Source organism: Macrobrachium rosenbergii, chromosome 5 (genome assembly GCF_040412425.1).
Source record: "Macrobrachium rosenbergii isolate ZJJX-2024 chromosome 5, ASM4041242v1, whole genome shotgun sequence".
NCBI classification, from domain to species: Eukaryota; Metazoa; Arthropoda; class Malacostraca; order Decapoda; family Palaemonidae; genus Macrobrachium; species Macrobrachium rosenbergii.
In genome coordinates this window covers 1,973,676-1,985,971 of record NC_089745.1, presented here as the reverse complement: position 1 = coordinate 1,985,971, position 12,296 = coordinate 1,973,676, and the positions used below count along the sequence as shown (strand labels likewise).

The window sequence follows — 12,296 nt, the reverse complement described above, 5'->3', positions numbered from 1 at the left end:
AATCGGACGTAGCTCACTTTTCCGTAGTTAATACTACAGAGATTTAGAATTGCCTAAATGCTAACCGTTCTGTTGGTCCAGTTGCTGCCATTATGATTTTCGCTAACACTCTAATTTTTCGCTTTCAAAACTGATCAGAGAAATTAATCTTAGAACTTATAATAAAACAGATTATTGATCGAAAGTGATGTCCCACACTTGTGAATCTCGACATAAGTAAGAGATAGCTTTCGAGAACTTTCTGAATGACGGTTCAAGGAATTCTCATTTTTCTACGCTTAAAAAAAATCTATAAACTCTTGGTAATATCTCTAGCGAAATACCCAATCAGAATCTGATAATACAGAGAATTAAGACAAAAGTGTCTCTATTTATCCCAGCCAATCAAGAAGAAACATTTTAAAAAGTTTTAACATTTAAAAAAATTTGTATCAGTTCAGAATTCGCCTCGTTGTTTGAATCCATGCACTGATTTGCATTCAAGGAAAGTTTAACAGAAATAAACAAAAGAGGCAACTTCATTCATAGCTACTGATACACTGATATCAAAATTTATTTGACAAATGATGGGCACAATCAGCTTGAAGGAATCACCTTTTTCAGAGCCCAGTATTCTTACGATTTGCACAAAGTAAAACGCAATTTAAAACTGTATTCCTTTATCACTTTAACTCGATCAAATCTACATGTTTTTTTAACTCATTTATTCTTTTTTTTTATTTCTTGAACACTCCCGCATTAGGGTTACGTGTTTTTTTCTTTTTCTTTTTGTTACTTTTATTTAAGCCGTTTGATATCTTTTATTACTTTGATCAAGCTTTCGCTCGCTTTAGTTAGAAACTGCAAATAATATTCCTTCTTTTAAATGTTTGCACTGGATTGAAGGCTGTTCGAATGCCGGCAGGTTCAAAGTGATGCCTATTCCACACACACACTATATATATATATATATATATATATATATATATATATATATATATATATATATATATATATATATATATATATATATATATATATATATATATATATATATATATATATATATATATATATATATATATATAATATATATATATATATATAAAAATATTTATATATATATATATCTATATATAAATAAATATTTTATATATATATATATATACATATATATATATATATATATATATATATATATATATATATATATATATATATATATATATATATATATATATATATATATATAACATGCACGACTTCCTTTGAACCTGCCACAACTCCAGTCGAACACCTGATCCGTTTTATGTGTAGGAAGAAGTGCTCAACTAATGGTTTTCACTTCTACTTTGCTTTGTAGAAATGACAATTCACAGCCAGTACTAAGTCTACTACTCTCTTGTCAATAATTAGATGTCTTTATAATCTGTGTAAAGCTTAATTCGTGTCTCCTTAGGAGAGTAACGTCAATGTGTCAAAGCCGCAATGAAGTAATTTCTCGTAGAATCAGTAATTTGCATCTGCTGTACCGTAGTAATATCTGGATGCTTGTACGGTAGTACCTAAGAGTTTTTTGCTAGTTTTGTGCATCTCAAAAAAGGATTAAGTAATGTATGGCAAGTTTGCTCATTAGTGTAATAAAAGATACGAATGATTTTTTTACCAGTGTAAAGAAATATTAGTTTATCTTTATCATTAACTAGGTATTAGGGTCCCTGTTATTCAGAAGAAGGCGCAACCTCTAAATGCATTATAAAAATGTTTCGGAGTTTCAGCAGTTTATGCTAAAGTTGGGCTTAATAATTATCAATGAATAATTGCACGATTCAGCATCAAAGTAAAGGCAAAAAGCTGAATAAAATATACCTCACATAACCAACGAATTTATGGTGATTTCACAAGTAACTGGTTTACACTATCTCGATCAGTGTCAGAGTACAGCACCTTTCAAAATTAACGGTTTTCTCGCTGATCGATCGCTGTCACCCAGAACTGCTTTTCAGAAGCAAATGTTTTTCCTCGTATTTAATCAGTGGCAGAATGACCTGCTTCTCAGTGTCTGCTCGTTGGCTTCTTGTAAATTTAGTTAGATATAATATACAGTCGAAAATTCAGAAATAATGAAGCCATATGAGAATTATCACAGATAAGGAGTACCCAATACCCTTCTTCCGAATAAGGTTCCCCCAGGATATGACGTAGGTTTCTCAAGTTAGAGAGAGGATTAAATCAGAAAAATGTTACATTCTCTCCAAAAAAAAAAAAAGTATTTAAAATTTGAAATGTTCTCTGAAATAGTTTAGGTTTACTATTATCAAATCAACTGTCAATCTTTATTTTTTTTTTAGTATTCATGATATATATTATCCTGTTTTATTATATCTCAGGTCTTTAGTATATATTGATTGTAGGCCTCTCCAGTCACAACACTTTGCCCTAGAGCTGTTGATTAACTGATTGTGTATCTTACGATAACAATGTTCAGTTTTCGCAAGATCTTAATAATACAATTATTGTGCCATAACCCCCAAGCAAATTATCATAATGCTCTCATGTTTTTGTCCACTGTGTTACGTTCGCAACAAAAATAAATACCAGGGCTGAAGTCAGGGCTCTTTCCAAATCTCAAAAGACCAATTTCAACATAGAATAACGAAGGAATGTCGGAATAACCATGATGACTGATACCTTGAATGATCAAAATTGTAATCATCCAAATATCTGCTGACAAAAAAGTACAATAAGATTCACTCCCATCTGCTAAAACGGACAGAACTATTCAACAAGAACCCAGACCAGTATTGCTTATAAATATTTTTTACAGATCACTGTACTATTTCTTTCCCTGTCTGAAGCCCAGCTGTAATGTAATAATAATAATCACTCAAGAGTCATTTGTCAAGACGTTACGTCCTCGACCAGTCTTTTTCTCTATATCTGTCTAACAACTGTGCAGTCTCTCGTATCAGCCTAATTTGATTGCCTTTTGTTTCATCTGACTGCGATTAAAAGTTTATCAATATACATTTTCTTCTTGCTTCATTTATTTATTTATTTTTTAAGTTTTTGTGGGAGTGGGGCTTGATTATCTAGTTCTAAAATTCTCAGGTTATGTTTTGTTCCTGGTTGACTTTTCTTGTTTCTTTTAAGTTCGTTTATTTGCGCTTTTCGTCGAGGTATTTGCCGCCGTTGCTTTCTTTTTCATTTTCTTTTCCCGTGTGCAACTGAGTTTACGAATGATACTAAGGTTTTGTTTAATGTAGATTAGCAATCCCTCGTCTTACTTCGCTTCGATTGCCATCAAAGGATCTCAACCTTTATGCCTGAATTACTTTCATATTTCCCACGTGCTCCTATATATACTGTTGATATTCTCATTACAGTCCTAACAAATTCTATATTTCTCTGCATCTGATATACTCTTCATAATCTTAACTTTCTGGATAAATTAATGACTTTGTCCTTTCCATCGCATTTTATCCCAATCTTCAACATTTCCTCAGTTTCTTAACGTGGCCTAAAATCGATGCCTATGGTAAAATTGGGTATAATTAGCTAATCATGTTAATGGTAGTGGCAGCAGACTCTTTCAACAGTAACCCTCCTATGTGATATAATGTTAAGAATAAAATCATAAATAAATATATATATTATATATATTATATATTATATGTATATATATATAATATATATATACAGTATATAAACAATATGGGAACAGAACTGATATTAAGAACAATTTAAGACCATTTCTCATTTACCCAATGTCTTATTTATCCAAAACACAGGAAGAGTAGATTACGGGACATCCTCTCCAGCAGTAAAGGGTAATAAAAACTACAACTAAAAAAAAAAAATATTTTACTTCTTAATCATTAGTTTAAACACACCGCGGTAATGATAGCTAACATCTACCATAACGATAACGATAAGTATAATAATAACGATAAGCTTTAACTGTACCTTCGTCGTAGAGTTCAGCATTCTTAATTCATAGCAATCTAAAGCTCTAGCAACAATAACGAAAATGATAAGTATGGCAGTAAATATCTAATAACAACGGTAAGCTTGACGACTCTAATATGATAAAGAAGTATCTTGATCGTAGATCTAAACGTTGTTAATTAATTAAGTGCAATTTAAGCTCTTGCAACAATAACGAACCACTAAAATCATTCCTGGAATTGTTCCACATTAAAAAAAAAAATGCTCTGTATTTTAGAAGTAGGCGAATGGTCAGAAATATTATCTGTTGCTACTTTTACGCACTTGCTATTATTGCTCCTTGTACTGCTAATACCCATGAACGGCCAAGAATATCTGGATTGACATGATTACTACTCTTATCACTACTACTCTACTACTGCTACCACTACTACTACTATTCGTATTACTTGTACTACCATTAATACATAGGCTACTACTACTACTATTCGTATTACTTGTACTACCATTAATACAAGGCTATTTAAATTATAAGCGTGACGTCTAGGTTTTTCATTCGCTTTTAAACAGATCAGCAAGAACATCAATGCAATAAGACTTCGGTCTCCACTTCGATTCAGGGTCGTGAATCAACTTCAGGGGGAACTGTACAGTAGAAGAAGAATGAAGATATAAAAAAAAAGACAGATCAATGAGAAATTATCAAATGAAACGAAATGGTCTGTCTTATTGTGTTCGTGTCAAGCCTATCTTCTGGTCTGTCTCTTAGATACACTACTCCTTTTTTTTTTTTTAATTTAATTATTGTCCAATCAGCATTCTAACTTCATAGCAAGAAACTGTCCAGAACGAAGCTAACATCTTCAATTTTGGTGATTCAGCCACACAAGGACAACCCGAACCCAGTCTATTTTTGCCTAGACTCTTTAGACCAAAGATTTTTCTAAGAATTTAAAAGAAACGAAGAAAAAAAATCTTGGGACCTCCATTTGTTTCGTTAGTTTTTCAGTTTCTTTTACGACTTGTGCATTCGTTTGGTTATTTTCAATAGAAACTATTTATTTTCACAAGCAAGGTGTACATATAATTTTTATAGCCTGAGAGTCAACATCTTGATTTTCCTTTTATTTAGTCATTCTAGTCCTGTAATTCTGCAAAACCGAGAGATACCTTAGAGTGATATGATATCAGTTCTTCTGCCAACGTTCCTGTCTTATCTACTTCTCATCATTTCCCCCCACTTTTCCATGACGATAATCCCTGACGTTCCTCCCAGTACCCGAACGAGACATGAGATAATATTATTGATAATATTTTGTAAATGGGCGTTTATTTCAGCGTTCATTGCAATCGAAATATTCCAGTTCAGAGCAGTGACAGAACTGACAGTGAATTGAAAACACAGTGATGATAAAAAAAAAAGAGCTATGAAATCGAAGAAAGAAAAGTAATGTAATCGATAAATTTCAAAGGTTCCATAGATTCCGATGGGGCAGGGTGAGACGGAGTGGCTGCAAAAAAAAAAAAAAGAGAAAAAAATATATTTATATAGAAAACTTCAGGTGTTGTAAGTTTAACTTACGTCCGGATTTTGGCCCAAAACATTGAGTGTTTTTTCCCCCAACTGCCACGGCACATTCCCATCGTCATCTTAACTCCTAAGCAACCAAATCCCTACCTCAACTCTGTGCCTCCTTTTTTTTTTTTTTTTCAAAGAGATTAAAAACAGGGCTTCTCTATGTCTCCGCTTCCCTGTGCTGCGTGTCAAGTCCCACCTTGTTTACCCAGAATCCGGACACGTGTTTGTGTACAAATGTTGCAAATAACACTTGTCTTTTTTTTCACTCTCTCCCTCTTCTAGGAGGGGGAAGAGGGCGGAGGACCGGTAAGTGCTTTTCTGGCCAGGTTTCAGAGTAACGGAAAAATTTAAAACTCAGTCAGTCCTCTCGACGTGATTGGCCAGATGTCAAACTCTCCTCAGACTCTGTTGTGGTCAAACCCGTTTGGACAATTCTGACTGAAAGCGACCGTCAAATAACTTTTGAAGATTACATTGCCTCTGCACATCTGAAAATCTGTTGCGAGAAGAATGTAAATCTGATAACAAAATGCTAGAGGGCTACTGAGATAAATTCCTCCTGTTTACTCTGACTGTTGCCTCTGTCCCATGTTATAATTCTGTATCAATAAAGAAGGCGCTTAGATACAACTGCAGCTTGGGTCCTGCGAATTTAGTTGCTCCATGCGCCTTGCAATTCTTTAATTGACAAGTTTTACATTAATAATATTTTTTTTTTTTTATTTGAGGAGAATTCTTTCCCTTCATTTTGATAGAAAGTGGACAGTATTTTCTCGGCCTTAGCCTGACTAGACCAAGGAGAGTCGTAGTGAATGAACACACTTTTAACTAAAACGGAAATATAAAAAAAACATACGATAGGAAATACATTAAATTACAGTACCTGAATTTTTAGACTCCTGGTTTTCTGACTTGTAGTGAGTTTTTTTGTGACTTTTGACGTGATGAAGGTGATAGTTGCTGATAGTGAATTTGAAAAAATTAAGACTTTTCTTACTAGAGAAGACGTTATAGATTCCCATAGTGCCTTGCATGGATTTGCTTACTCTGACTTGAAAACTAGCCTACCTCAGTTTAAAAAAAAAAAAACAGTGGGCGAAGACTGTCTGTGCCTTACTGTTAAAGGAACAACGTTATATTTTCATAGACATTTAGACTGAATAATTTTCCACGTAAAAGACCTCAGAACCTTAGAAAAAATGTTTTCCCTTAATTATCCTTTTGTTTATAAGCGTGTTTCAACCATTGCTTATAATTCTCTGTTGTTGGTGCATTTGTTTCATTGAATGAATTATTATTCTGAATGGAAATGAGACAATCAGAGGATTTGATACTCTTTTTTTTCAATATTCGTATTTGCCTATTTTTCCACACCTTTTCATTCAGAGGTAACTACTACGACACTCCTCCTCTGTCAACCCTGATAATGGCGATTTCAAAGAGCCAGAGTTCTGTTGATTTCAGTTCACAACATTTCTCCTTAAAAGAGCTTTCTCATTGACGTCATAATGCTTCGGTTTTAGTTACGTGTATGTTTCCCATACCTTAGTCACATGCTGTTTAACTCAAAGAAAACAGTTCTTAAAACCGCCAGGCATTTTCTCTCTCTTTCTCTTTCTCTCACATTTCCAAACCTTGGATGTTGGATGGTACAGATTAAAAGAAGAAAATGCAGAACCAAACGACCCACTCGAGTCATACTTTTGATGAACATGTTTCTCAGAAGTGAAGTCCATCTTCATCAAAATTATGGAGAGACATCTGGAAAGAGGCGGAGGGCCTTGCTGGATCGTCTGTCTGCCATGGAAGATTGACTGATGGTACTGGATTCCATGGGCATCATCAGCCAGTCAAAATGGCATTCAGCTTATAGATGGTGAGACTCTACCTCGATGATTCTCTCTCGAAAATAAATTAAAGAGCAATATACCGACTACTACCGGTTACATAAGGTCGATTAGCCATTATGGATAAAGCGGCATTCGTCCCTATGGGTAACCAGTCGCACACAGTAGGGTAGTGAAGCTCTGAAGTGGGTCCTTTGGTTCTTTTCGACTGCGTACTTTGTCGTACTAATGAACGATGTCTTCCCTACAGGCCGAGGGTGACGCCCCTGCAGAAGAAGGTGAGTTGAAATTATTCCTTTTATTCACGCTGTATGAACCGTATCATTGCTCAACTAGGCTATTTAAGGAAGGTGGTAACTCGAGCCTTCAGGAAAACGTTGTACTCATTTTCAATGCTTAAGTTCACTGATTTTCACGTTCACCGATTTACCAGTAAAAATACACAAAACGAAGGAAAGCGAGGAAGCGATCACCATCTCCTTAAATAGTTCACCTCATCATTGCTTTGATTTATTTTCCTTTTTTCTTGACGGCCGAATACAGAGAAATAAAGGATCGGAAGGGCTCCTTTCTTTCTCTGTTGCCTCCCAACACACACTCTTACGCCCCCCCCCCCTGCCCCCCATTTTTCCAGGCCAAGTCCCTCCACGGTTGCTAATCACAATTTCTTTTGCAGGCTAACAAAAAAATTTTTTTACCCCATTTTATTTCATCATAAGGCATATTGAAATTGTTTTTGTGCTTGTTTCTCGTTTTGTTGCGATTGTCCGTCCATGTGTTGCTGTCCGTCTTTGGTTAATGGGCTTGTCTCTATATTTTTTTTTCTTAATCCCATAATATCATTTAATTTTCTTTTTTTTCTCTCTCTCTTTGATGAGTTGATTTTGGTAATAATGGCTGCGTTCTTTTCCCCCTTCACTAACTTGACACTTGAAGGTAAAGAAGGTGCCCCTACAGACGCTGCTCCAGCAGAGGGCGTGCCAGCAGAGGGGGCTCCTCCTGCTGAGGCACCTCCTGCTGAGGCCCCGCCTGCTGCTGCTGAAGGAGAAACTCCTCCTCCTGCAGCCGAGGGCCAGCCAGCTGAAGGTTCTGCCGAGGCTCCGCCTCCAGCTGAGGGAGGCGAGGCACCTGCTCCTCCTCCCTCTACTGAAGGAGGTCCTCCGGCGGAAGCTCCAGCAGAGGCTCCTGCAGAGGCTCCGGCGGAGGCTCCCCCCTCTGAGGCCGCCCCTGCTGCTGCTGCCGAAGGCGAAGGAGCCGCCCCTCCTCCAGCTGAGAGCTAAGAAGCAGGCGACGCCGAGGAAGGTAAAGTGATCAACACCACCCATCCACTGATGGCAAGACAAAAACCGAGGTCTTCTACTACGGGCGACTTCACCACCGCCACCACCACTATCACCACCACCAGCAATCACCACCAAAACCTCAAAGACATCACACATACACAACTCACATTAACTTTTTAAACCTTTTTCTTTTAATTAGCTCTGATTTTGCCTTTTGTTCAATTAAAAAACTTTCCTTTTTTTCTGTTTTTGCATTGTGCTGACCCCATCAGTATACCTGTTTCTCTGTAACTTTCTAAAACTTTCTAATTCGCCAAAGCCTAACGTCACGAATATTTTCGAGCTAGTATTAATGATGCTTATCACATTTTTGGATGGGTTTTGCTCTTAGTTTTAATAAGAAACTCCTAATAGCAAGAGATACTTTCAATATAAATCATTAAGAGATTTAATTGGTGAAGACTGCTTTATAAGCATTCAAGACAATTACTATCAGGAACGACTCATTTGGACATTTAAAACCTACCTCATTTATTATTATTATTATTATTTTCTCCTAACTGTTTCTCGTTTTATTTCTTTTGTCTGTTTCTATTTTATCTGTTTATTTCTGTTTCGTCATTTTACTAAAGACTAATTTACTCATTTCTTTCCTTTTTTTCATACTGTGAGACTATTCCTATTTTCAGCATCTTATCACTTTTTACTTTTCATATTTTTTTTTCTTTTCATATTTCTCCTTTATCTCCGATTATTTTTTTCCTATTTTTTCCATCCTGCTTTTTCCTCTGCTGACTGTTTTATTACGATTACGTTTCTCTCTGTTTTTCTATAATTACTATATTTTATTTCTATTTGTTTTTATTTCATCGCCTTCAAGAAATTAAATGTCTATGAAAAAAAAAAACCTCTCATGAGACAAAGCAATCTTTTGCAAACGAGGGTCGAAAATGTCTGAAAGTATCTTTGTCATAGCTAAAACAATAGATTAGTCAAAACACTTTCACCTGTTAACAGGTGCCTAGGAATTCTGTCAAAAGTGGAAAAGAATGGCGTAGCTCTGTACATAAATAAAAACGATTGATAGATATTCAGAACTCCTGGAAATCTTAGGATTAATCTGCCCCTTACTTAGCTTTCTATAACTTAGTGAATTTTTTACTATCATAACATTAGTCACCATTAGTTCTTTAGAGTTATTCACTATAAAACCTGAACGGAGGGAACCCTTCGTGAATATATCATGAAAATACCAATTTGATGAAAGCTCTTACCACTAGTTAGCAAACAGTTCTTTCATGTAATTTTTTTAGTGTTTAGTTTTAGATTGCAAGGAAACTATATAGGTATCTATGAATTTTAATGATTACTGACAAATACTGTGAAAATAATAAGCAGGTTCATTGTAAAGTAATACTATCCTGCTTTGGTAAATTGTAGGAAAAATCAGTTTAGATCAACTGACAGAAACATATATCTAAATATTCAAATAACTGGTCAAAAGTACGTGTATTTATTCGCTAACGAATGCACATAAAATATTCAGGCAGATTTGTCGAATAAACACAGAAAAGCTGTTATCTGCATAATTAGATAAGAATGAATATGTAAACAGGCAGTTTAAGTATAGTAATAGACGAATATTAACTGAAATTCATCTAAAAAAAAACGAAAACAGGCGGATAGACATGACGTAAATATCGCATATTGACATCCTGACATTAATCGACGTCCGATTAGTAGCGACAGGAATTAAAAAAAAAATAAATAAATAAAGAGATGTTACAGTTATCGCTTTAGGGCATTTGACATCTTTAGACAATAACAGAAAAAATGTCTGTCAGACCTTGCCCACTGGACTAACAGCCCGTCTGCTATCCCCTGACAGCCACTGCGTAAAAAGTGTTTCCATCAGCTGCCGTGGAAAGGAAGGAGAAGAGGAAGAAGAGATGGATTAACACCAGCGGAAGTGACTGGAGTAGGAATAGGAGTAGGAGGAGGAGGAGTAGGTGGTAGTAGTAGTGGTGGTGAAGGCGTCTTACGCGTCTCTCTTCGTCTTCTTCGTCTGAGGAGTCTTCGTCTGCGTCCAAGTCTTCGTAGTCGTTTTATCTTTCTTCTTCTTCATCGTCGTCGTCGTCGTCGTCGTCGTCGCCGTCGCCGTCGCCGTCGCCGCAGCACTCCCAGTCGCAGTCGTCGTCTGGATGTCTGGCAGTCGCCGTCGCCGTCGTCGTCGCCGCCGCCGCCGCCGCCGTCGTCGTCCTATGTCTTTCTGTTTCTCGTGTCGCCAAAGTGTATTCTTAATTCATTCTCATGTAAGATTAACGCTATTCTGCGCACCCTGATCTCGCACCGCCGCAGACGTGATGATGATGATGATGATGATGGTGATCTACGATCGACGAGAAAGATTCAAGAACAACAACAACAACAAAAACAACAACATGAACAAAAACATAAACAACAAACAAACCAACCACAGATGATGATGATGATGAGATGGACTACCAAATCGCTCAAGAGTGCGGAGAACGAGAAAGAGGATCAGGTGTATTGGGATCGATCGGTGTCATCCGAAAACTTGAGGATTCACGAAACGCGTCTCGGCAAAAACAAAAATACAAACAAAGCACAACAACAACAACGTCAACAAAAACACAAACATCATCAACGTAGAGTCCCGAAGAGGCTCTGGACTGACTGTGAACATCATTATAAAAGCTTCAACAGTAAAAGTAATAAATTTGTATTACTAATACACTGTCCTTGTTTGATTTTTACAACATTCCCCCCCAAAAAAAAAAAAAAAAATAAAACTATTTTGAATAAACCTATAAAAATCATTATAGACAAATCGAACAGTTTTCTTATATAGTCTAGTTAGAGCTCAAAATTGACCATATAGCCTATAACAAGAAACTGATCTGAAAATAAACTATATATAACAAGAAACTGATCTGAAAATAAACTATATATAACAAGAAACTGATCTGAAAATAAACTATATATAACAAGAAACTGATATGAACTATATATATATATATATATAGCAAGAAACTGATCTGAAAATGAACTATATGTAACAAGAAACTGACCTGAAAATGAACTATATATCTAGCAAGAAACTGATCTGGAAATGAACTATAAACTCGTATAACAAGTAACTGATCTGAAATGAACTATATATGACAAGAAACTGATCTGAAAATGAACTATATATAACAAGAAACTGATCTGGAAATGAACTATATATAACAAGTAACTGATCTGAAAATTAACTATATATAACAAGAAACAGATCTGAAAATGAACCTATATATGACAAGAAACTGGTCTGAAAATGAACTATATATAACAAGAAACTGATCTGAAAATGAACTATATATATATACAACAAGAAAAGGGTCATTCAGAGTTCCAGTATAAAAATAAATTATTCTCTCCATTTTCTTATCAACAAAGTAAATATCAAGCCAAAATAAATCTAGAAAAAAAACTATATATAACAACTTCTGAAACTGACCTGAAAATGAACTAACATACAACAAGTGCATAACTGATCTGAATCTGAAATGAACCATATATAACAAGAAACTGATCTGAAAATGACTATATTCATAACAAGATTAATAAAAAAAAGCAAAATATGCGCCGAGTTTTTCT

The 12,296-nt window shown here is 35.4% G+C and overlaps 1 protein-coding gene across 34 annotated transcripts in view; it reads left to right on the top strand.

Moving 5' to 3' along the window:
• The window catches only part of wupA (wings up A), a 44,578-nt gene extending 33,184 nt beyond the window's left edge, over nucleotides 1-11,394 (top strand). For 18 of the 34 annotated variants that reach the window (XM_067103306.1, XM_067103328.1, XM_067103312.1 and 15 more), the window contains 4 exons: nucleotides 5,789-5,812; nucleotides 7,604-7,631; nucleotides 8,290-8,655; nucleotides 10,525-11,394. In XM_067103306.1, the coding sequence (XP_066959407.1) occupies nucleotides 5,789-5,812; nucleotides 7,604-7,631; nucleotides 8,290-8,633 (396 nt within the window). In that variant the 3' untranslated portion in view covers nucleotides 8,634-8,655; nucleotides 10,525-11,394. The remainder of the gene's footprint in view (nucleotides 1-5,788; nucleotides 5,813-7,603; nucleotides 7,632-8,289; nucleotides 8,656-10,524) is intronic. The other 16 variants (XM_067103333.1, XM_067103324.1, XM_067103310.1 and 13 more) reach the window with 2 other exon arrangements.
• The last annotated feature ends 902 nt before the right edge of the window (nucleotides 11,395-12,296 follow it).